Source organism: Camelina sativa, chromosome 4 (genome assembly GCF_030686135.1).
Source record: "Camelina sativa cultivar CO46 ecotype springtype chromosome 4, ASM3068613v1".
NCBI lineage: Eukaryota > Viridiplantae > Streptophyta > Magnoliopsida > Brassicales > Brassicaceae > Camelina > Camelina sativa.
Genome location: NC_141883.1, coordinates 24,840,260 through 24,864,414, shown reverse-complemented (window position 1 = coordinate 24,864,414; position 24,155 = coordinate 24,840,260). Strand labels below are relative to the sequence as shown.

General features: G+C 36.3%; 5 protein-coding genes and 1 pseudogene across 9 annotated transcripts; 3 read left to right on the top strand and 3 right to left on the bottom strand.

Annotated features, from left to right (window-relative positions):
- Positions 1–425: 425 nt before the first annotated feature.
- LOC104781570 (rhomboid-like protein 20) lies at positions 426–3,340 on the bottom strand. The gene is made up of 8 exons (XM_010506279.3): positions 2,984–3,340; positions 2,790–2,890; positions 2,297–2,437; positions 2,033–2,099; positions 1,431–1,582; positions 1,238–1,339; positions 984–1,109; positions 426–893 (listed from the first exon to the last, which is right to left on the bottom strand). Exons 1-8 carry the CDS (start codon positions 3,006–3,008, stop codon positions 726–728), a joined length of 882 nt encoding a protein of 293 aa, XP_010504581.1. The 5' UTR covers positions 3,009–3,340; the 3' UTR covers positions 426–725.
- A 333-nt stretch (positions 3,341–3,673) lies between these two features.
- On the bottom strand, positions 3,674–6,340 carry LOC104781569 (uncharacterized). Of its 4 annotated transcripts, none has more exons than XM_010506277.3 (7): positions 6,107–6,340; positions 5,859–6,016; positions 4,928–5,632; positions 4,765–4,848; positions 4,425–4,516; positions 4,234–4,308; positions 3,674–4,108 (listed from the first exon to the last, which is right to left on the bottom strand). In XM_010506277.3, exons 2-7 carry the CDS (start codon positions 6,010–6,012, stop codon positions 3,692–3,694), a joined length of 1,527 nt encoding a protein of 508 aa, XP_010504579.2. In that variant the 5' UTR covers positions 6,013–6,016; positions 6,107–6,340; the 3' UTR covers positions 3,674–3,691. The 4 variants fall into 4 exon arrangements, with proteins under 4 accessions (XP_010504579.2, XP_087366777.1, XP_010504580.1 ...); XM_010506278.3 differs by having other exon boundaries at positions 3,759–4,077; XM_087510651.1 differs by lacking the exon at positions 4,765–4,848.
- Positions 6,341–10,033: 3,693 nt separating this feature from the next.
- LOC104781568 (sigma factor binding protein 1, chloroplastic pseudogene) lies at positions 10,034–10,924 on the top strand (annotated as a pseudogene). The gene has a single exon (XR_015597103.1). The product of XR_015597103.1 is annotated as a sigma factor binding protein 1, chloroplastic pseudogene (transcript).
- A 2,606-nt stretch (positions 10,925–13,530) lies between these two features.
- LOC104781567 (fatty acyl-CoA reductase 6, chloroplastic-like) lies at positions 13,531–16,122 on the top strand. Its single transcript, XM_010506275.3, has 8 exons — positions 13,531–13,962; positions 14,042–14,145; positions 14,230–14,429; positions 14,530–14,630; positions 14,736–14,907; positions 15,040–15,201; positions 15,289–15,735; positions 15,827–16,122. Exons 1-8 carry the CDS (start codon positions 13,692–13,694, stop codon positions 15,975–15,977), a joined length of 1,608 nt encoding a protein of 535 aa, XP_010504577.2. The 5' UTR covers positions 13,531–13,691; the 3' UTR covers positions 15,978–16,122.
- Positions 16,123–16,285: 163 nt separating this feature from the next.
- Positions 16,286–21,254, top strand: LOC104781566 (calmodulin-interacting protein 111). Its single transcript, XM_010506273.2, has 11 exons — positions 16,286–16,752; positions 16,830–16,976; positions 17,072–17,862; positions 18,233–18,437; positions 18,573–18,780; positions 18,874–19,364; positions 19,778–20,204; positions 20,288–20,368; positions 20,466–20,656; positions 20,749–20,927; positions 21,004–21,254. Exons 1-10 carry the CDS (start codon positions 16,456–16,458, stop codon positions 20,830–20,832), a joined length of 2,922 nt encoding a protein of 973 aa, XP_010504575.2. The 5' UTR covers positions 16,286–16,455; the 3' UTR covers positions 20,833–20,927; positions 21,004–21,254.
- LOC104781565 (uncharacterized) lies at positions 21,247–23,761 on the bottom strand. Its single transcript, XM_010506272.3, has 4 exons — positions 23,257–23,761; positions 21,981–22,608; positions 21,611–21,890; positions 21,247–21,525 (listed from the first exon to the last, which is right to left on the bottom strand). Exons 1-4 carry the CDS (start codon positions 23,375–23,377, stop codon positions 21,472–21,474), a joined length of 1,083 nt encoding a protein of 360 aa, XP_010504574.2. The 5' UTR covers positions 23,378–23,761; the 3' UTR covers positions 21,247–21,471.
- Between the last annotated feature and the right edge of the window lie 394 nt (positions 23,762–24,155).

Sequence of the window (24,155 nt, the reverse complement as noted above, 5' to 3'; positions counted from 1 at the left end):
ATATTTATATCTATATATATATATTAAAACACCAAACATAAAAACCATATCAAAAAACTTCAAACAATAAAACTTTAAATATAAATATTAAATAGTTGAATTAAAACACTAATAATATTATATATTTATATCTATAATGAAGTTTTATATTTTAAAATATTTATTTATTAAGTTTCAAATTAAAAAAGAAGTTTCCGTCATGTTTCCAAAACGAAAATGGAGTTTCCATCGTGTTTCCAAACAGAAATTTCTAGGAATCGTGTTTATGTGTCTTGTTTTCCAGTTTCCACGAATTTCTGTTTCCAAAACGTTTCGGAAACGGGAAACGAACCTCGAAAAGAGTTTCATGCAACATAGCTAAAATCATTTGTAGTATGTGAAAACAAGAAGAGAGTAATAGAGGTTTTTCGTGCTTCCAAGCAGTATTGAGTAAATAAATGCATTAAGATCTGTGTTTTCTTAAAGTCTTGAAGTTGCAGAGAGATAAGTTTCTCAGTATTCCTCTTAACTTGCAAATTTGTACTACATAACCTATGTAATATCCTACACTACAAACGCAAAATAAGAAGGTTTGGTCAGATCTTTGGCCGGATCATATATGCTGAGACATGTTGGCTCCAAAGGTTGGTCCAATGACAGCCGAAGAATTCATCACTGTGTTGTTTTTGAAACTGGAATCAACAATGTTTCTGGTTCATCCCAATCAGAGTACAACTCTTTTTGAATTAGTGGGACTGTGCTTCGAGAAGGATGTTTGTGGCAGAGTTGACATCATTTCTGGCATGCATGAGCGCCTGTCTTGCTGCGTTTCTGTCAAAGCCCATTGATACCAATGTAGCTATGGCTTCCTCAGATGGCTCCACACTTGACGCCACTGGAGCTGGCTGAGATCTCTGAAAACAAAGAAACGTTTTAGCTGCTACTAAGAGTTTGGCTTGAAGGCAAAACGAATGTTACTGAGAAAATTTAAGGATGAGACTCACCTCTGCTCGGCGCCCTGCGTTAGGTGATATAGTCCCAACGATGTTCCTGCTTGGTGCTGGAGGAGGAGAGTTACTGAAGGAGGGAAAAGAAAGCCGGGAAAAGAACGAAGCCACGAGCTCGGGGAACTGTAATGTGTTGAGACATAAATTTAAGGTTACTCTTAGAGACATAGAAGCTAAGAAGCCAACATTCTCACAGAGAGATATATAAAGATGTGTTTGTTTCTACGAAAAAGGTTAGATTGGTATATAACCTTTGCCTTGCGGATGCCAAGGATGTTCAAACGATACAAGGAACCGGCAATTATGCCGCAAATTCCAGGAAAGATGGATCTTTTCCAAGAAGATAGTAAAAGCTTCAAAAAACAATCCAAGAAGATTATCAGACTGATACTAAGAACACTAAACGAACAACAGATAGTTACATTAAACCTATGGTATGTGTACCTGAACTCCTGCAAGATATATGAATGACTTATCAGAGAAGTTGACACCAAATACGCGAAATCTCGTTGAAACAGGAATGTCTAAGTAGAAGGGTATAAACGAAGCAAATATCAGGCCGTATGGTCCAGATGTCAGTAAGTTTGTGGTGGTATCTGGAAAAAGAAACAACAGATAGTTACCTTAATAAATAGATCCAAGGTCAACATATTCCTTAGTGAAGTTAAGTTAAGTTTTACAAATGTATAAAATCTATAGCGGATGCACCAGAAAAAAAAAAACACATGAACTGAAACACATAATCTAAATCCTGGACCAGGTGAAAATCCAGTAAACGATCTTCATGAGAATTAGAGAGAAGAAAAACTAATGGTCACAGTGATCTAAACATAATTCATAAGCTCCTATATCATATTCAGAGCACCTCAATTCTTCCTTGTGCATTGTTCCCTTCATAATTATTGCAGGAATTTGTAATGAAGCTAATTTACAAACCAACAACCAAATCCTTTATTGTAACATTGGTGCCACTATGCATATCCCCTAACTAATAAGCAAAAGACGTAAACTTTGAAGAGGCTGTCCTGAAATAGAGTGATGGTTACCTTTAAGCAGTGATAACAAAAAGACCTCTAGTAGTAGAGATACACTCCCTGAGAACAAGAGAAAAACCTGCAGCAGCAACACTACTATCTCATTAAACCTTTTGTAAGCAGAAGAAAATAGTGGAATTTTTAAACAACTTCAAAAGAAATTATTAGCAGTAAACCTTTCTAGTTACCACCAGTTTGCCAAGAGGAACAAGAAACAGAAAACACATGAGGATATATCTACCAAGCAAAGAGAGATGAGCTACAAGTATCACTAACCGAGTACTTATTTGAGCCAATCTGTCTCTCGAAAACTCGGAAGTAGTATAGCAAATACAATCCAAACATCAGTTCCGGCGTAGAGGAGAAGGCAAAAGTCGACATGATTAACTTCCATATCCGGAACTTCTCAAAAATATCCTGCAATTTTGAGATAATAGATTTACATAGCAACTAAAAGATAACTTCGGATCCTGAACTGGGAAGCTATAAGGTTAATGGCAAACAACACAAAACAGATAATCAGATGCAAGTTATCGAACTACATCACACTTGGACGATCAAAACAGTAAGGCAAATCATCATTATTCAGCACCACCACACACGGCTTAAGTCTCTAATCAAAGTGTCAAAATCATCATTATTGTTGGAGAATGCCAAAATCGAATAAATCGGGATACCTAGTCCACCCAGCGAATCCTAGAGTAAAACTCCATAAACAAAATCTAAAACCTGAGTAAAAGAAATCACGAATCACCAAATGCGAATATACCTGGTAAGACAAACCGAGCTTGGAAGAACGACCTTGGATCCCGAAGAAGACAGTGAAAAGAGCACTCGTGATGACGAAGGCTTTCGTGACCGGAGCATTATCTGCAACATCGAACAACACTCAGAAATCGACATTAAGAAAAGTACCACGAGAGAAGAAACTGATGATTAAGCGATGGCAGGACGAATACGTACGGAAACCGGAAGGACCGCCGTTCATCTTCGCCGGTCGACGAAGACACAATCGGTGAGCAAAATCAATCAATCTGGGATTTTCGAGATCGATGCAACAAACAACCTTTTGATCTTCTTTCTTTCTTTCTTTCTTTCGGAGAAGCAAATTCAATTTACTTCAGATATTAAAAACATCAAATTTCAGAAAATACAGATAAATCATTCATTTCAATTTTCACACTTTTTAGTTGGCAAATTTGACCAATTAATTAATTTAAAAACTCTATTAGAAATAGAATAGTCCAGAATATTTCTTAGCTCTATAGAGGATTTAACAGATTGAAGAAGGTAAAACAAAAAAAGAAGAGGAATTACAGTGATGCAACACATGTAAGTTGCATGTAAATTATTCATCAGTTTAATTAGGGCAACACACTACATATGTATATAGTTAACTAGCATTTTGTGTGATTATTAGAGTCTAAGACGAAGAAAATGCAATCTTTGTTTGATATCCAGCTGATCGAGGTTACATTTGAAGTTTTTTTTAAATTGTTTTCAAGAGTTTAATAGAGACTTACAGTAGTTGTTGTTTTTTTTTTTTGAATTTGAAGCTTCTAATTGTATCTTGAGATGAAGTTAACTCGAGACTCGAGAGCTCAACATAACATGAATCTGAACCTCTAATTGTATCGCTTAGTAAGATAAATAACGATAAACTTACTGACTTCATTTTTGAGTAAAGAAAAAACTTCTACGACAAAAAAAATAATCAGCAGTAAGTAGAGAATATGCGTTGGTGAAAAAAGATTTTAAACTCAAAACCTGGTTACTGAACTTAATTCTTACACACATGGAGATAACCATAGTTAAGGGCTTCAACAAGAGTAGTAGAGTACAACAAAAAGGAGATGCCAAAAGAATCCTTCCAAGGAGACAAGAGTACGAGAATGATTTACCAAAGAGGTTCAAAGACCTAACCCTACGGTTCGTCCATCTCTCCTCCTTAATCCCGCTGTGTACTGCTTCTCTAAATCCATCTGCAACTCTTTCTGCTTCTCCACCTCGACTTCGCTTAGGTTCTGCTCTTGATTTACCGTACTCGCTTTCACACCCTACAATGATGCACCAACGCAACCTCAGACTCTGAAAATGTGTTAGTATTACTTTATACACAGCCAAATTCTATGCAAACTTTCTTCTTTTTTTATATGAAACTTCGCATAATTCTGGAATCATGCCCTAAATAGGGAAGGAAGGATGAGATTTACCATAAGTTTGTTGAACTTTTCTTGACGTTCAGGGTCACCAATTAGTGCACTAGCACTATCCCAACGATGAGCAGACTGGTTCGAATGAAAATAAGCAAAAGTAGAATCACGAGAAAATTTATGAGTTTACGGTTTTATATCACTACATTTGTATTTACAGATCCAAGTAGGGTCATCATTCATTATGATACCTCTTCTGCTGCTGTGCTTTTCTTCTTTCCCCACAGTAACTTCTTCTTTTGATCTGTTGTCAGGTAACCCGTTCCCACAAGGTTTTTGTTCACTGTATTCAACGAGGAAACGGTTAAGAACTAGGGAAAAGCAGACAATGAGTAGGCTTTTGTGTAAGCATTTTCAATTGGAACACAATGTTAACGGGCTATATAGGATGCCACATAACTTTCAATTAACTATTTTCAGATGGCAAGATCATAAGTATACAAAAGCAAGGACAAGTCAAATCCGAAAGGAAGTCAAATAAATGAAGAGAAAAACCCTAGAAGATTTAGAATAGCACCATAACAGTATTACCTAATTCAGCAGCCTGCATAGCTGCAACTTTGGCAGCATCAACATCACCAGGGGAAGGCTTTATGATTGATGTCTGCTTCTCTTCTACGGTTGCACTATAACTTTAGAGCAAGGAGGTATAAAAAAAACACAGAAAGAAAATATCTGAAATTAAGAGTCTTACCATTACTACTGCCATGAGTAAACTTCTCTGAAATGAACCCCTTCAGTTTCTTAGAATGTGTATCTCGATTCTCAGTTGCCAAACATTTCCCATCAGGACGGTCTCTTGGAGATTTAACATGAACATCCTTCTCCTTGCTAATCTCACGGTTGTCAAGTTCCTTTCTTTCATCACGGGAATGACGGTCACCAAAACTCCAGCGGGAGTCTCTTTTCTCATCTTGAAGATCTCTCCCCCGCACGAAACCCTTCTCTCTTTTCTCGTCTTCAAAATCTCTCCCCCGCACGAAACCCTTCTCTTTATCCTCCACTCTTGAGTCTGCGTATCTCCAACGAGATGAAAAATCTTCAACTTTATCGTTACTATTGAGTCTATGTCCAGAGTTGCTATACTTATCACGGGAATGTCTGTGTGAATCATTTCTTGACCTGCTATGTTCAGTCTCTACTCCTGTACGGTCAATATGACGGCCACCCCTTGAATCACGGCTAGATCGAGGTGCATCACGCTCATATCTGCTGTACTCCTCACGCTTAGAACCATAGTTATCATCATCCCTAGAGTACCTCTCATGTCTATGTGAATCACCTCTACCATAGCGACTGCGATCAGACTCCCGCCTATCCTCTTTCCTCGTATGAGCTGGTTCAGAATCTTTCCTAATATTTCCCCTAGAATCAGAACTCTGATTACGTTCAGGACTTCCTACAAAAGAAGAACCAACAATTCTAAACTGAGCTACGGCTAGAGCTGACAGAGGAAACACAACGAAACGACCAACTAAGATGCACAATTACATGATACAATCAAATACAAGAACTCCTAAGCGCCGTTCATAAAAAAAAACAATCACCTAAAATACTATAACAAATACGCTAATATAACAGTCTATAATAAGCTATTAGAATTTTTTTTGGAGATACGAACTAACCATCAGAAGAAGAGCCATCGTCAGCTAAAGCTCGGCGGCGATATTTTCTACTAGCACCGTTATTAGAAGGCTTTCGAAAAGCAGCCGTGGTATCACCATCACCATAACCATAACCATCATCATGATGCAAAGGTGAATTCAGTTCTGTATCCATTGAGCTGAAAAATACAATTGGTAATTGGCTTCAATGAAAAAAAGAACTAAGACTGAGACCATAACTCGAAATCCGAAAGGATGTTTTTGCTCACCACCGGAGAAATTTTGCAGCCGAATTTACAAGATTGGGAGATCGAATCGAACAAAACGAGAAGATAGGATTCCAAAATAATTCAACACTCTTTCAATTTACCAGTGAAATTTGATCGATATCTCTCTCTACAAAAGATCACTCTCTATTTTCCTGGGAAAACAAAAAAAAAGTTTAGGGTTCGAAGAGGGAAGATATTTTTCCTCCGTGTGATTCCCTTAAAATCAGATGAGGCGGTGAGGCTTAATGGGCCGATAAAGCCCATTTATCAGCCTTTCATGGGCTGGTTTTACACTCAACTTTGGGATATGTATACACTAATCTTTCAATCAGTTGACCAACATGATGAGTTGATTTATGAAATTAAAAACATTACTATATTGTGGACCACCGAGTTTGACTCCTTTCATAGACTTTTTATTTTTAATACTCGACAACATGCTTTGCTTGCATTGGCCCAAAATGAGAACTCTTTTTTTTTTTTTTTTTTTTTTGTTGAAACATGATAAGAAGGTTATCAGCAATAAATTGCCATCTCTTCATGATAACACATTTGTCCATCTATCATTGGCGTGTGTGTCCAAATGTCATTGCCAACTAAATGGGAGTATTTTGTTAATTATATGACTTGAATTTTTGCTGGACCATGTTCTTTTATGATAAGAATTTTTCTTGCAAAAAAAAAAAAAAAAACGTCTTACTGTATTTAATAAAGGACTCGCGAGACCTATGAAAATGATGCAGGATCGGCGCAGACCTCAATTTTAATCCAAAGTGAGTTTAGTTCCGCCAGTGAATAAACAAACAGTAAGACTTTGAATCAATGTTGCGGATAAATCAGACTAATCAATTAGTAGTTTACTGCATCCAATATTTTTAGGATGGATGACAAACTGCCGCAATCGGTATGTAGTTGGTTTCATGACGGAATTTTTTCTTTTTTATTCTACAAAAAATGGTCTAATCTACAAACGGATTTGTCCCCTTCAACTAATGTAATCATTCGAATCCTAAATAATATTCCTTGAAACTATGTTATTGAATTAATGTTGTTAAGTATATGTTTAAATTAAGTTGGTGAATATTGAATGTAATCTATATATGTAGATGACTAGTTTTCTCTCCGTTTTAAAAAAATATAAAAAATTAGAGTTATATATTAAATCGTTTTTTAGGAGAAAAAGATGAAAATTTATGAAGTTTTGGGTTTGAATTTTTATATAGTTTGCTTCCATGCATTTTAGTAAAACTTGATCGTTGTGAAATAGATAAGATCTAATTGTTTATGATAATACAAAAAAAAAATTGCTGTGTTTGTGTGGCCATGTTCCTTTTTGATAGAGATATGTATAAGAGACTAAAACCTAGCCCATATCAACAGCTATAAATTTTGCATTCGTCATAATCATCGCGTATACATGATATTGATGGTATACGAAACTTAGTACGACGTTGCTACTTTTTAAAAAAATCAACTTCGTTCTACTAGTTTCTGCAACGTTCTAATTATTGTCTACGTTGAATGTGGACATGATTCTCTTGTTTTTCATGCCTATTGATCATATATAATCAAATTACACATATCGACTATAAGGGCCGAAAAAAAAACAAAGTTAAACAAACCCCTTCTTTTTCCACAAGGAAGCAAAAGTCGTTTGAATCCGTTTACTTGGAAGTCAACCCATGTGCTCACTGATCACCAAGTTTCCGACACGTATAATAATATTTTTAAATTTTTTTCTTTCTTTTTATTTTTCCTTTTTACAACCCTCCAATTTCTTACAGAAAAAGGCAATGAAAAAATAGAATCGCGCTTGAGCTTGAGTCTCCTGCAATTGAAATGATTATGATTTTTGTTTTTCTTTCTTTTTTGAAAAGATTTGCAGTTGAAAAAATGCAAATCATGTTTATGTTATCTGTAATATGAATAACAGATTTAAAAAATGTATTTGAGGTTTAAATCTTAATATCATAATATATCTGAGGTTTGAAATACATGATTTCTTTTCAATGCAAATCTTTTAAAAAATGTAAGGTTGTATGATAATTAGTAATCGTGTGGGTATTGGGTACTTAGAGCATCTCCAATGGTCCTTTATTTTTATTTCTATAATGGAGAAACTTTATAATAGAGGTGAATTTAGGGGAGTTTTACTCTAATAATCCTTTATTTTCACCTTTAAAATAGAGATTGTTATTTTTTTTTTTTATTTATAGAGTAACTCTATTTTTTTTACAGAAATTCCTTTATAAATAGAGGAAAAAAATAACAATCTCTATTTTAGAAGTGAAAATAAATGATCATTGAAGTAAAACTTATCTATATTATAGAAGTTCTCTATTATAGAAAAAAAAATAGGAAAATATTATTGATAAATTTTATTATGAGAAAAAGATAAAAGTGGAAATATTAAATGAATTTGTCAGGAGAACTGGGAAAGAGGGGTCTACCGTCTACGTTACACGTGACTTGACTTTCTTTGAATTTTTTTTGTTTGAAGATCTTTAAAAGGATGCTTTTAATCTTCTTCTTTTTTTTTATCATATCCTCTTGTTCTAAATCATACTATCAACTAACTAAATAAGCATTTGATAACTCCCTTTTTTTGTCTTATCGTAAATCGTAAATAAAATACTACTAGGTGTATTGACTTTTTTTTTAATTCCGCCGTAAATTACACGTCAATTAAGCATTAATCACTCATCTTTGGAGAAAAAGAAAAAGACTTGTTCTCTAATTAGGAGAAGAGAGATTAAACAGAGTGACAGTGAGACCACACTGATGCATGCTACTTGCTTTCTTCCCCCCACTTGCCAACCTGGACCCCTCATCTCCCCATTCCTTTCTTAATCCTTACCATAATTAACTACTATTCTCTTTTTTTTCTCTCTTAAATTATTGTACTGTTTTTTGTTTGTTGGCTATATATATATTAGTACAGTTTTCATTTACTGTATATACATAGTTTGACCCCAAAAAAAAACACACAACTGTGTAATTTATAAGATGAAAACGTTGAAACTTTAATGGTTTGTGCTAATATACCATTTAAAGTGAGTGCATCTTAGAATCGCTTAAGCAACAACTGAACACAAAAGCATACTCACTTATTCTGTTAAAAAAAAAAATTGACTTCGAACATATTTACAAAAACATATGCGACTTTTCTCATTTTTAGAAATATTCTTTTCCATTTAGCATGACCAATTTTTGTGACGTAATCTCGTAAGAGTTATGATGATATGTATTCTCCAATCTGTTTGAATATTATTAAAGACCAAACTAACACGTAGGAAATATGTACCCCCAACGGCTCAACGACGTTTGTGCTAGGCTAAATAGATCGATCATTTGAAGTGGAAAAGTGAAAGTTCATCTCAAAATCACTTACGATTAAAAAATTTAGTTAATACTGAATAGATTCAATTGAACAACATAACCAACAACTGAACACGAAACCAAACTCAATTAAGGAAACCAAACTTACAAAATTGACTTCGAACTTTTTCGTATTAAGGAAACATAAAACATATGCGACTTTTCTCATATTTCAAAAAGGTTATTTCCATATATCATGACTAGTTTCTAGTGACGTAATCTCGTAAGAGTAATGTTGATGTAATATATGACGTTATATATATTTTTTTTGATTGAGAGTGGTATTCATGTGGACGAGGATCAACGAATAGCTCCATCATCTCCACCATATGAGCGCAGCCGCCGGCTCTCTCGCCTTGATCACCACTTAAAACCTTTCTTATCTTTTTTTCTCACCACGCGACCATTTCCTCGAGTGAGATGCACGTTACACTCCCTAAAAAGTTAGATATTTCGAGTCATCCCACCTATCAGAAAACAGGTGAGGCACACGCGCCGTCATTCAATACGTTTTGTTTCCTTTCATCTGCAACCTCCCTTTCCTATTAATTTCCTCTCACCTTCCAAACAAATGTAAAAAAGACAACATTATATAAAGCTCTGTCGAAGCTTGAAAAATTAACTGAAAAACAAAAAAAAAAAAACAAAACAAAAACACATAAACATCTGTCTGAATCCTCTCATATGGAGTCATCATCATCGACGTTTCTTACCACCACAAGCTTAGAACAGAGAAACCCATCTCTCCTTTCAAGAAAATCACCAAAGCATAAGAAGAAGACGAACAAACCCATCAAAGTCCGTTACATCTCAAACCCCATGAGAGTCCAGACTTGTGCTTCCAAGTTTAGAGAGCTTGTTCAAGAGCTGACTGGCCAAGACGCGGTAGATCTTCAACCGGAGTCCATCTACGACTCCCCATCCTCCTCCGACCACAACCCTTCTCCGCCACCGTGCGCGGTCTCTACGCCGGAGGATCTGACGCCACGTGTTCTCCATCATCAGGAGCTGTTCGATGGTAGAGTCGGTGATTGTTATGAGCCGTTGGTTGGGGAAGAGATGTTTTTACCACAGCTGTCGGCAGGTTTTTCTGGGTTTTTCTCGAATGGGTTTTACAATGTGAATGACTTTGGAAGCATCGATTCTATGTGACTAAAATTAGGGTTTCATCGAGTAGATTATATAAAATTATGAATTCGATACATAATTTTAACCACCAAAGAAATAGAAAAAACATTAAAATTTGGTACATGGATATATCAATTAACTAGGGTTTAAGATGCGAGTTATATGAGTAAGTTATACTGTATAAAGTTCTGAATTGATCTTCTTTTATATGTATTTTCTTGATTTGTTTTGTTTATTGTCCCTTTAAACTTCGGTATGTATGAATGAATATGTATATCTTATGTAATCAAGAAGTGATATTCTATTTCTATAGTTAGCTAATAGCAAAGTACAACTCTCACATTCACATTCCTTGTCAATACACAAACACAATCGAGCAATCCCTGTTTTCGTATCTACGTAAACTGATTTATCGGGTTGATAAAATTGTTAGTTGCAGTGTTGATGATTGAAAATTTGTTGAGGGCAAGTCAATAGGAATAACATTTATGAACACGAAAGTTCGTTTCCATAAACTCCCAACTACCACAACACTGCTGTGACAACAGCATTCATCTAATCTAATAAGTCACCCGGTACTTCAACACAACTGAACAATATTTATACCAGTTGAGTAGCACTGTGATGTTCCAAAGCAATGTAAACATAGGTATTGAGAAGAAGGCACGCGATTTACTTAATTCATCCTGGTTTGTTGAAGGCATTATATGATTCGATTAAAGCCATCGAGAACCTTTTTCTTTGCGAGACATCTGAGAGATTCTTTTTAGTGTAGAGAACCTTTGATATTTAGGGATTCTAAAGCTACAAAAATGTACATTTGGATTTTGAGTATAATTAACGATTATAAATATCGCTTTCTAGGCTTGCATTTATGTTTACCATATTGCTCTGTATTTTGAGTATTAACCAAACATTATTCCATCTCCTTAGAAAGATACGTTCACAAAATTATGTTCATCAGTATTATAAAGCACATCAACTACTCAAAGCCTCAAACACAGTGGTTCGTTCACTTTTAAGCGCTTTTGTTAGTTTGATTGTATATATTTAATATGTTCCGTTCATTACAAGGAAAGCTTCTTGTCAAAACCGATCCATATGTGTACTCTTACACTTTTTCTTTGGGTCGACAGTCCCTCTTAGTCTTTTTGAATTAATAGCTCCGGTACACAATAGTAAATGTCAATGGACAAGGTCCAACCATATAACCTAACCGTATTAATTCTTACTTCTTAGGTAATTTTCTCTATATAACAATCAAATGAAAAGCTTTCAGTTACTCTTGTTGTTGGTAACTATAGATTTTAAACACAATCGCTGCTTAGAGACTTTAAAGCAAATTCTTTTTTTTTCCTCCTTATATATTAAAGAAAAAATTATAGGACAGTTCATAGTAGATTTATACTAAATGTTTAAAATTTTGGATCCAAATTCATAGTAAAATCTAACTTTTTGGACAAGTTTTTTTTTTCTTTTTACAAAATTGAGCATTTTTTCATATACTTGTATCATTTACTCTTAACTTAGATGAATCTTAATTAAAAAAAAAAACCAAAAAACAAAGTTTTGTGGGACCCCAAGCCGTGGTTTAGGTCGCCTGCCTCCGAACAGTAGTACTCAATTGATTAAACAAGACAGCTTTTGTTTAAATTTTTAATTTTTCGCTTTCACATTGCTAGAAACGTACCCGTATTAATAACTAAACGTACCACAAAGATTGTTTTAAAAATCTAAACGTACCACAAAGATTGTTTTAAAAATCTAAACATACCACAAAGATTGTTTTGGTTGACACCAGTGACAATAACAATAGGCTTAACTTTTAAATATCCAAGATCATCTAAATAGATAAGTTAGGACAGAGGCAGACCTAGTAAAAAATATTCATGGCTGCAGATTGCTCTTAGGTAAAGTCGAATCCTCTCCTCCTTTAAGCATTTTAGGGATAAACTTTACCACTTATCTTACTTTGCATAATATAAAACTTTTAGGTATTTGTATACTTAATGGGGGCAGCCACCACAACCTCAACGTGGGTCCGCCACTGAGTTAGGAGTCCCACCACTAAAAAACATGACTATGGTAAATTAGACTAATAAGATTAATAATGGAAAATATAGTGAAAATATATATGACCTTTCACCTTTCAGATATAGTGAAAACATGACTATGGTAAATTCTCTCACAATTGTCGAAGCTCATTGTAACAAACTGATTTTGATCGGGTATAGATTGTAGTAATTGTTGTGTCTAGGCTTCTCGCCATGGTAAAGCACGGTTGTGGTGTCTCAGAGCTTAAAGTTTACAATGTCACTTCTTCATCTCATTCGAATCCCATGCGAGTTGGTGAATTGATGGACCTCTCTCATCAACATCTTCGTGACTCTCCAATGGAAGAAACAGTAATAGACTTAGAGCGTATGAAATTATACTAAAGTTTACAATTTCTGACCTAAATTCATACTAAATCTAATTTTTTTGAACAAGTTTTTTTTTTTTCTTTTTACAAAATTGAGCATTTTTTTCATATACTTGTATCATTTAGTCTTAAACTTAAATGAATCTTAATTAACAAAAAAAAAAACAAAAAAAAACAAAATTTTGTGGGTCCCCAAACCCTTATTTAGGTCGCCTGTCCTCCGAAGTCCCAACAATAGTACTAAATTGATTAAACCTACCCGTATTAATAATACCTACAATTTTCAATCCTTAATTAGATTTATTTATTACTTTAATATTAACAATATTAATAAAATAATAAAATAATGTTTTATTCGTATCCCATCTGATTTAATTATGATATTTTAACTTTTTAAAAGTTTTAAATTATTTAAAATAAAGAATCAGAATAAACCAAATATATGTTATCGTACTTTAAATAGAGTACTGTCTTCAAATTTAATTGTTAATTTATGTTAAAGACCCCATAGGAGGATGAAGAATACAGATGGTCTAAGTAACTTTCCCTATATATACACTCCTAGTCTCCCACAAAAGCCCTTATCAAAACCAACTTAGTTTTAGTTTTTTTCTTAAAATCTTTCCTTTCGTTAATTATATTTATTGGTGGCTAAAAATGGCAACCAGTAATCTCCTCGCCACGAGCAACGCCGTCAAATTGAATGGTGTCAGCTTCTTCTCCTATTTTACCGGCAAACCTAACCGCTACTTGGCTCGTTGTTGGTCGCAGACTACTACTACCCCTAGAGTCCAAACTTTGAAAGCTGCGACGTCGTCAATGAAACCCAAGGCAGAATCAGGTCCTAACAGTGACGTAATTGGAATCATCCGTTTCTTAAGAGGAAAAAGCTATCTCGTTACTGGTGCAACAGGGTTTCTTGCCAAAGGTAAGTAAAAAACACTAAATTAGAGTTTTCTTCTTATCCAAGTAAACTTATTTTCAGGTTGAAAAATTGTTCGTTGCAGTGTTGATTGAGAAATTGTTGAGGGAAAGTCCTGAGATTGGGAAGATCTTCCTTCTGATGAGATCCAAGGATCAAGAATCAGCAAACAAGAGACTCTACGATGAGGTCTGTTTTACATATTTCCATTCTCAACCATTTTAATTTTGGTTCCTTATCACATTCTGTACCCTTTTTTCATTTTTCAAACAGATCATAAGCTCAGATCTGTTCATGCTTCTGAAGCAAATGCACGGGAGGTCTTATGAAGCTTTCATGAAGAGCAAGTTGATTCCAGTAATTGGAGACATTGGAGAAGCCAATCTAGGGATCGAACCTGAAATAGCAGACATGATTAGTGAGGAGATTGATGTCATTATCAGTTGTGGTGGTCGTACAACATTCGACGACAGGTGTTTCCTCTGTTTCTTCTTGCTCGATTATTCACTGCTTGCAAATTAACTGTAGTAATTCATTGATGACTTTGCTTTTAATCCAAACAAACCGAAACAGATACGACTCTGCCCTAAGTGTCAATGCTCTTGGACCTAATAGGCTCTTAAGCTTCGGAAAAGAATGCAAGAAGTTAAAACTTTTTCTCCATTTTTCAACTGGTATGAGTTTTTTTTCTTCTTAATTTGTTGTTTTGGCAGAGATTAAGGTGTTTGCAGAAAACTTTCAGAAACTGATTTTTTTTTTTTTTTTTTTTGGATACATAGCTTACGTGACTGGAAAGAAAGAGGGGTTAGTACTAGAGACTCCTTTGTGTATTGGAGAAAACATAACTTCTGACTTGAACATCGAATACGAGCTGAAACTAGCTTCAGAAGCTGTAAGAGAGTTCCATGGCAGAGAAGAAACCAATAAACTGAAAGAACTCGGTTTTGAAAGGTGAGAAAATAATCGCTAAATTTTTACTTTCTGCACCACCTTCTATGTTTTTTTTATCTTATATATGTAACAAAAATTACTTTCTTATCTACGAAAATCTGAAATAATATGTGGTTATGTTATGAGAAACAGAGCTCAACACTATGGATGGGAAAACAGTTACACATTCACAAAAGCCATGGGTGAGACTCTAATTCACAGCAATCGAGGAGATTTGCCTGTGGTGATCATAAGGCCTAGTATTATCGAAAGCTCTTACAAGGAGCCTTTCCCTGGCTGGATCCAAGGAATAAGGTTAAAAAGTTATTTTTAGAAACAAGGAACTACTGAAATTTTGTCGTTTTAAGTACTGAATTCAATTTTTTTTTTGGTATAAAACAGAATGGTTGATCCAATCATCGTTGGCTATGGCAAAGGCCAGATATCTGGATTCTGGGCAGATTCTAAATCTTTGTTGGACATCACACCTGTTGATATGGTTGTGAACGCGGCAATAACAGCCATGGCAAAGCATGGTTGTGGTGTACCAGAGCTCAAAGTTTACACTGTCACTTCTACATCTCATGCAAACCCACTGCGATTTGGCGAGTTGATGGACCTCTCTTACCAACATCTGCGTGACTCTCCACTGGAAGATACAGAGATAGATTTAGCGCCAATGAAATACCACAGTTCCTTAGAGAGTTTCACCTCCTCTTTGTCCAACAAAATGAAAAGAAAAGAAGGAGTGTCTCATATATCCACAATGAGCGATAAGGGAAAGAGAAGGCTAAACTATCTTGTGTCCATGGCAAGAATATATAAGCCTTACATGTTCTTTCAAGCGCGGTAATTAATACAACATACTTGGCCTTGTTCTTATATTTATATTATAAAGCATTCATGAGATTACTAACCCATAATTCAAATTCTATACTAGGTTTGACGATACGAATACAACAAGTTTGATGCATGAGATGTCTATGGAAGAGAGAAAGATGTTTGAGTTCAATACCAAAGGCATTGACTGGAAGCATTACATTGCCAACGTTCATCTTCCGGGTCTCAAAAAGCAATTCTTTCACGGATGAGGGAAGATCCAGTTAAAGAGAATGATTTAAGATATGATATATGAACGAACAAAATAATAAATAAATAAAAAAAACTCTTTTTTTTTTTTTTGCTCATGCGTGCAGGTATCAATTAATAAAATAATGTTAATAAGATTTTTTTTTATTTTTTATCGAATAGTAAGATTTAACAACAAAATCAATCCGGAGAGTAAATTAATGCTTTTTTGCAAGATGTTGCAAGGCTGCAACTTATATACTTGGAAATTTAACCTTTTACCACAAAAAAAAACTAATATACTTGGGCTTGGGCTTGGGCTTGGGCAGTCAAAAGAAAGGGCTTTGGTTAGTTTAACTAATTTCTAAAACCAACTAAACCCTAAATTGAAAGGCTCTCCCTATCTCCGGCGAGTGTCGCCGGCGTTCTGTAACTCACTGGGGAACAAGTTTTGTTTTTTTCTTTACTTTGGAGTGAAATAGATAAGCAAAAGCTATATAGATGCCTTCGAAGAAGAAGCAGTCGAGGACGCCATCACGGCTATCCAATTCAGAACCGCCTGCGTCTCCCAAAACTCCGGCGTCTTCAACAACGAGTCGAGACACAGATTCTATCAACGAAGAAGAACTTAGGAGAAGTATTGAAGAAGCGTCAGCTGCGTTTCCTTGTCTTCTCGGAAATGCTGCAATCATCGGAAGAGTAGCCGATGTTGCATCAGAGTCTATCAGAGGCTCTAAGATTTGGCTATCGGAAACTTCGATGGTCGCTGCTTCTCTCAGCCCTGGTTCCACTGTCTCGGTAATAAAAATTGAATCTTTTTCGAAGGATGCAAATTTTGATTCTTTCTAAAGCTTCGAATTGCTAATGGTAAATAGGTATCACTGGCTTCTCCGGAGAGTAAATTTTCGAGAAGCTTCCCTCTCAGCTCGATAAAAGCTGAATATGGAGATGACTGTGATAGTAGCATTGCAAATGAACCAGGGAACTATTTTGTGCTTGCCACTGTTTTCTCTTCTTCAAAGGTCAGATGGTTCTTATTCGAAGTAACCTTTGCGGTCTGATATTTATTTCTTGGTTATAAGAAAAATTTAAATTCTTTTGTATTTTGGAATTGCAGGTTTTGAAGGATGCTGTTCGTATTTCATTGAATCTATGCTATGGGCTTGGTTGTCCTGTCTCAGGCAGGACTGTTTTTGTATACCCTGTTAGTGGTCCTTCTTTAAGTGATCGATTCAACGGGAATGGTGGATCACTCAGTAATGATGTTAATCATCTCTCGCTGCTTGCGTGCAAAGAGTTGTCTTTGCAGTTGACTCCCTTCAGGAATATGTTACTACAAGCTAATAATGCTTTTGAAAGTTCTCACGAGCAGAACGGAAATGGGAATTCAACTCCTAAGACACCATCAAACTTGCTAAAGTTTAGTTCTCCTCGCCCCAAATCTCCGGCTTCACCAATCACAGAGGGCCCTGTTTTCAGTACCAAACAGCAGTTTTCATCTGAAAGTTCACTTGATTTACGAGAGGTGTTGAGCAATGAAAGTTCGAAAAGGCTTCTGCAGATTTGTGCAAGTTCGTGGCTTTACCCTTGTAGCCTGCTTTATGGGAATTTCGTCGCTGTACCAATTCTCTCAGAAATCTGTATATTCTGTGTCAAAAGAGCTAATAAAAGGCCATCTGATACGTCCAATAGAAATCATGCTTTTATGATAAATCAGGAAACTAAAGTCTACCTCCATCATACATTGGACTTAGCATCTGGAACATCTGCGCAAGGTCTGCAGTTTGATGAAGACAATGAAGGAGAAAATTCAGGATGTGAACTCGCAAAGTTAGGTGGTCTCTCTAAAGAATATACAATTTTGAGGGACATAATTGTTTCCTCATCCACAAAGAATTCCTTATCAAGGTAACTATTGCAGTAATTTGAGCAATTTGATCATATTTTAAGAGACTCTGTATTAGCCTAAAAAGTAAACATGCATGTTAAGTAGAAAAAGTCTGTATGTAGTCCACCTAAGTTTTCCTTGTCGCGCTCATTTGAACTCACTTGTTAGGTTGAGAATATTGTCTAGCCAATAAAATGAGTATTTATTCACTTTTTCCTGTTGAAAGCTGTTGCTATTCTGCTGATATGTATGCTTTACTAGTTGTAAGAGCATCGTCATATAGCAAGGCTAAGTCCATCTGGTTGTTAATTTTTGTGAATACTGCTACCTTTTTAGATTTCTGTTTTACTTATAATATTTGTATGTTTATAATTGGCATGATCATTTTAGTCTTGGTTTGCGACCTACAAAGGGAGTGCTTATTCATGGACCTCCAGGCACAGGAAAAACATCTTTGGCTCGGTCCTTTGCCCGTGATTCTGGTGTCAACTTTTTCTCTGTGAATGGATCTGAGATTATAAGCCAGTATTTGGGTGAAAGTGAGAAAGCTCTAGATGAGGTTTTCAGATCTGCTAGCAATGCTACACCTGCTGTGGTTAGAGTTTTACACTATATTCTTTTTTATATACTAGATTTTATTGAGTTCTTTTGATATTCACTTGATACCCCAACAATAGATATCTTATCATATTAATTTAGTAGCTGCGTGCGAATTTTGTTTCTTATAAAGGTGTTCATTGATAACTTGGATGCCATTGCTCCTGCCCGGAAAGAAGGAGGCGAAGAATTGTCTCAGAGGATGGTAGCTACGTTACTGAATTTATTGGATGGAATAAGTAGGAGTGATGGCGTTGTTGTAATTGCTGCAACCAATAGACTTGATAGCATTGAGCCCGCCCTTAGACGGCCGGGAAGACTAGACAGGGAAATTGAAATTGGTAAGACGAGGACCTTGTGAAAAGCAGACCATCTTACGATATAGTTCAGATCTTACTCCCTAATATGTGTTTAAATATTTCCTAATAATTTAGGTGTACCATCTTCTGCACAACGGTCCGATATACTTCACACAATTCTCTGTGGGATGCATCATTCACTTTCAGACATCCAGGTTGAACAGCTTGCTATGGCAACACATGGTTTTGTTGGTGCAGATCTGTCTGCACTGTGTTGTGAGGCAGCCTTTGTTTGCTTAAGGCGGTATCTTGATCAGAGATCCTCCTCTAGCCATTCGCCTCTTGAAGAAGCACCTGTTGCTGAGTCCTCGACAAATATGTCAAACATATCATCTGATGAATCGGATTCTGCATCATCATGTATCACAGTTTCACCCACTAATTCAGGGGATCAGCATTCATTGGTTTTAAATGGGACAGTCTCTCTAGTAGCAGATGGTATTCAAAACAGTGGCAACTCTTGTTCTGAACAGATGCTTAGCAAAGAAGGGGAACCTACCTTAAGTGTAGGATTTGAAGATTTTGAAAATGCTAAGACCAAAATCAGACCTAGTGCCATGCGAGAGGTATGACCATTTCCTCCTAGAAAGTTAAGCTGACTTAATGATGAGCCACTGTCAACTCTTCGTATCATTGTTTCCCTCATTCTGACTCATTGTCTCTAGTTTTCTGATCTACTTAAGATGATGATCTCTTCACTTTATTCACGTCACATATCAAATTGCATGAATGTCACCATCTATATCATTATACTGTTATGGTGAGAACTCAGTCGACATGAATGGCTTTATTTTTTGGTCACTTCCTCATATATTCTCTGGTTAGGATAGGAACTGTAAATTTTCAGTGGTCCAGTGTCATGGTAATTTTCTTTGACTCAGATGTCTGTTACATATAGTGTTTTATTTAGAGATGGTCCAGTGTTAAACTAGACTTTACTCTATCTCAGTCTAATTTCTTGTTGGTGTGAAACTCTCAGGTGATATTAGAGGTCCCTAAAGTTAACTGGGAAGATGTTGGTGGCCAAAACGAGGTGAAAAATCAACTAACGGAAGCAGTAGAATGGCCTCAAAAACATCAGGACGCATTTAAGAGAATAGGTACAAAGCCACCAAGTGGGATACTGATGTTCGGTCCCCCTGGATGTAGCAAGACCCTTATGGCACGTGCAGTAGCTTCTGAAGCCGGGCTCAATTTCCTTGCAGTCAAAGGTCCAGAACTATTCAGCAAATGGGTTGGTGAATCAGAGAAGGCTGTGAGGTCCCTTTTTGCAAAGGCAAGAGCAAATGCCCCTTCCATTATCTTTTTTGATGAGATAGATAGTCTTGCCTCCATTAGGGGCAAAGAAAATGATGGAGTTTCAGTTTCAGACAGAGTTATGAGCCAACTTCTTGTGGAGCTTGATGGTTAGTAACTACCACCCTTATGATTGATATTTAGATGTAGTTGTCAAATTGCAGGGACCTGATTGCTTAAATGTCGAAATCAGGTTTGCATCAAAGAGTTGGTGTTACCGTCATTGCTGCTACAAACCGGCCAGACAAGATCGATTCTGCCCTACTAAGACCTGGTCAATACTCAATACCTTTCTTTCACAGGTTCTTTTGGTTTTCACAAAAAAAAATGAAAATTCTTTTGGTTATACTGAAGATGTTATAATGTTTCAGGACGCTTTGACCGCTTGTTATATGTTGGACCTCCTAATGAAGCTGATCGTGAAGCAATACTCAAAATCCATTTGCGTAAAATCCCATGCAGCTCTGATATTAGTTTAAAGGAACTTGCTTCCATTACCAAAGGTTACACAGGAGCTGACATATCATTGATATGCAGAGAAGCAGCTATTGCCGCACTCGAAGTAAGCTCTCTTTCTTTAATTTACCAGTCCTTATTTTCAGTGGAACGCCTGAAATTTTTCGCTAGTGTCTCATATCGTTATATATCAATCAGGAGAGTCTTGAAACGGAGGAAATAAGCATGCGACATTTAAAAGCTGCGATTAGCCAAATCGAACCAACAGAGATTCAGTCTTAGAAAGCACTGTCTGAAAAATTCCAAAGACTTGTCCATACAGATCCACAAAGAGATGAGGAGGTTACACAATCAGGAAACAAAAGCCGACCTCTATGGTAAACATCTCTATCCAGTCTGTTCAGTTTATTTTGAAGTTGTAAGTTACTCACTTTGATGCTATCATGTTTCCAGGACACCATTAAAATCCGTTGCACTGTTTCTTCGCCGCCACATTGGTTTGTAAACAAATGTTGAAACCAGCAAACTTGGGCAATTCTCCATCATTAACATACGTATTTAGTTTATTAATATTATATATTGGTTTTGTTGGTCTCACAAAGACTTGTACAAATCAACAAAACGAATAGCATGATGTATGTATATCTGGATGACTGATTCTTATCTCCTGCAATGCAAACCTGAAGTAAGCCACCATTATGAAAGTAACTATTCGCTTTAAAACAGATAATGTCGATGAGTACTCACAAAAGTAGTTCATTGGTTTCCATAACAGACAGAATCTGATCATCGTAAAAAGGAACAAAAAGGTATCTTTAATCTGAACTCTGACATTACAACTCCAAAATTTCCGTTACAACAGTTTCTAGGTTCTAGAAAAATAATACTGGTAAAGATAAAGACTGACAGAGAGACAAGCCCCTAGAGGTTCTGCCTATAGTCGAAGCTCATTGGTTGTTGACTGCAGAACTGTGCCTGGAGAAACAGCACGAGTTTTCATTCTGTGAACACAATTTCAAAGAGAATAATAGAAAGAGAGGAAAATCAAATGTTTATTTACCTGAAGAGAAGCATTCATGAACTGCTCATACGGATGAGCATACAACATAGCTGCATTAGGCCACTGCATATACATAGCATCCCTGGAAGCCTGGTTTAAAAATGTGGTGCCATAGGGACTCGTCATAGAGCTTGGAGGTGGCCCGAAACCAAGGGAAGCAGGAGTACTTGGAATTTGGTTATATCCAGTGAATCCCATTTCGTAGTATGGTGTCGGCATTTGCTGAAAGTTGAAGGGTGGTAGATTGAAATTCTGATTCATCGGAAGGCTCCTAATGTACCTGCATTCACACACACAATTATCATCAACCATCATGTATGAAACTGACTGTTGCTTTTCGCTAGTATAGTTTCGCAGTTGCTTTACACACCTTTCGTGTCTGCGGTCATAATCAGGGTCAAACCGATCCTTCACTATGTCTCTAAATACTGCAACACGAGATGTTGGACCACTCTCCCTGAGGCTTAAGTTCCTCTCAGCCTCAACATAAGCATTCTTAGATTCTTGCTTGTCATCTCTGTTAAGACTCATATTCCTCCCATACACCTGAGTTTCAGATGAAGAGTCATCACAAGTAAGACCTGGAAGACCACTAAATATCCGTTCTCTAGCCCTTTCATACTCTTCTTTCCTCTCCTCCACACTTCTAAGAGGACCACATCTCTTTTCTAGTTCACCAGCGCCAAATTCAGATCCTTTAGAAGGCCGAGTCTTGATTGAAACTTTCATGCGCTCAAATTTACCATTTTCTGATGGTTTAGCCACAGGGATTTCAGACAAACGAACCGCAGGAAATCTGCTCTCTGCTGTTTTGGTCACAAGGATTCTGTTTTCGTTTCCATCTGCACCACTGTCGAGAACCGCTGTAGCTAGTCCATAGTGGTTAGCAACACGATGGGCTGCAAGACGAAGATACGAGGTAGGAAAATGCTGGAACTCAAACTGCTGCTGTTCAGGGTTCTGCAAGAACCTTTGAACATCAAGTTCCATCCGCAAAACTGACATAGCAAGAAAAAAAAAGAGAGGATTAGGTACAGTAGAAAAACAAAATTGAGGAGTAAAGAGCATTTCATGAAATATAAAACTACACAAAAGCCAGGATACCACCAACCAAGCCAGATAACCACACAAAAAAGCCAAGCTACTATCAGCAAAAGCAGATAAAGAAGATATAACTAATAACTCAAACAAGCATCAGATTCAAGATCTTTCACAAATATATTAATAGGTAACACTTCTGAACCAAAACCTATATGAATCACTATCCTTATGGTATGAATCAAACGCATACAATAAAGTCTACAGCTTTGATAACAACATTAACAGTGATTTTACAATACAAGGCAAATGGGCTCTTCCAAAACCACAAATCTAAGAAGATAAGCTAATAGTTGCCTGAAAACCCAAAATCAATCCAGGCAAGTAGAGACATATCGAAATCCCCATCAAACAAACAAACAATCTCCATAAAAACTACTTGAAATCCCTAGCCATGATATAAGCTAAAATTCAGATAAAACCACCGAGTAAAAAAATCCAAACTTTTTTTGTCCAGGCGACAAGAATCAGCTCTAATTTCAGGATATTAAAGTTTACGACACGAATCAAACAAACAAAGACCCCCAAAAAAAAAGAAGGGAGCTTACTCGTGAGACGATGGCGAGGGTTCTGCAAAGCCTCAACCAAAAAAGGATCCGCATTAAACCCATTATCTCCCATAACCACACCATCGGTTCCCGCGGCGTTTTCCGGCGACGCTGCGTCCATTAGAAAAAGGGAATTGATGTATTACAACTAGAGAGAGTTGTGGATATAGCTTCCTCTAATCACCTCGCCGCGTCTCTTTCTTGTTTCCTTTTCTCTCCGCAGCAAAAGAGAAGAAGAAGAAGAAGAAATCAAGAGGAAGAGGTGAATCCAAATCGGAGCATATTGAGGGCGGCGAGAGAGAAGATGAAGAATATGCAAAGCCAAATCTTATCTTTCTCTCTCTCTCTCTCGGGAAGGCAAAAGCAAACACAGAGAGGGAAAAAGGATACTTTATATTTTCTCTTATTTTTTTATTATTTTTTTCCTTTTAAGTTTTTATTTTTGCAAAAAAATATCTTATTAGACTCAGGTCTCATACATTTGTATTTTTTTTTTATGTAATATAAATTTTCTCTTACAATCATAATTATTTATTTATAAGATTGGTTGTTAATTTAAATTCCTAATTACATATCTCTAGGGTTTCATAATACAAAACAAAACAGAGTGGTTGTGACGAAGACGAGACAAGAGAAGAGAAGAGCCACGAGATCGATAGTTCTTGACTTCCTATAGGCGTTTTTGAGAGAAAAGTCAACTCTTCAAACTTATAAAAGCATGCTTGTGAAGACGAAGTAGTGGAGGAACCTATAAGATCTCACTTTCCATTTCGGGGTGCAGTTTGTCTGTTACCGAGCAATGACGAGACATGGCTCTAGCCTCAATTCTACATTCTAGACTCTAGTTCTACATTTAAATTGATGAGTTTTGATTTTAGGTCTGAGAAATTTTATCATGT

Coding starts and splice junctions, on each gene's coding strand:
- LOC104781570 (XM_010506279.3), bottom strand. CDS start 3,008: ATGAACGGCGGTCCTTCCGGTTTCC. Junction 2,891..2,983: donor CGGCGGTCCTTCCGGTTTCC/GTACGTATTCGT, acceptor TCGATGTTGCAG/ATAATGCTCCGGTCACGAAA. Junction 2,438..2,789: donor AGCTCGGTTTGTCTTACCAG/GTATATTCGCAT, acceptor TCAAAATTGCAG/GATATTTTTGAGAAGTTCCG.
- LOC104781569 (XM_010506277.3), bottom strand. CDS start 6,012: ATGGATACAGAACTGAATTCACCTTTGCATCATGATGATGGTTATGGT. Junction 4,517..4,764: donor TATGCAGGCTGCTGAATTAG/GTAATACTGTTA, acceptor CGTTGAATACAG/TGAACAAAAACCTTGTGGGA. Junction 4,109..4,233: donor AAAAGTTCAACAAACTTATG/GTAAATCTCATC, acceptor ACACATTTTCAG/AGTCTGAGGTTGCGTTGGTG.
- LOC104781567 (XM_010506275.3), top strand. CDS start 13,692: ATGGCAACCAGTAATCTCCTCGCCACGAGCAACGCCGTCAAATTGAAT. Junction 14,430..14,529: donor CGTACAACATTCGACGACAG/GTGTTTCCTCTG, acceptor AAACCGAAACAG/ATACGACTCTGCCCTAAGTG. Junction 14,908..15,039: donor AAAGAACTCGGTTTTGAAAG/GTGAGAAAATAA, acceptor TATGAGAAACAG/AGCTCAACACTATGGATGGG.
- LOC104781566 (XM_010506273.2), top strand. CDS start 16,456: ATGCCTTCGAAGAAGAAGCAGTCGAGGACGCCATCACGGCTATCCAAT. Junction 16,977..17,071: donor CTGTTTTCTCTTCTTCAAAG/GTCAGATGGTTC, acceptor TTGGAATTGCAG/GTTTTGAAGGATGCTGTTCG. Junction 20,657..20,748: donor CAGCTATTGCCGCACTCGAA/GTAAGCTCTCTT, acceptor TATATCAATCAG/GAGAGTCTTGAAACGGAGGA.
- LOC104781565 (XM_010506272.3), bottom strand. CDS start 23,377: ATGGACGCAGCGTCGCCGGAAAACGCCGCGGGAACCGATGGTGTGGTT. Junction 22,609..23,256: donor CCCTCGCCATCGTCTCACGA/GTAAGCTCCCTT, acceptor TTGCTATGTCAG/TTTTGCGGATGGAACTTGAT. Junction 21,526..21,610: donor TCATGAATGCTTCTCTTCAG/GTAAATAAACAT, acceptor CTGTTTCTCCAG/GCACAGTTCTGCAGTCAACA.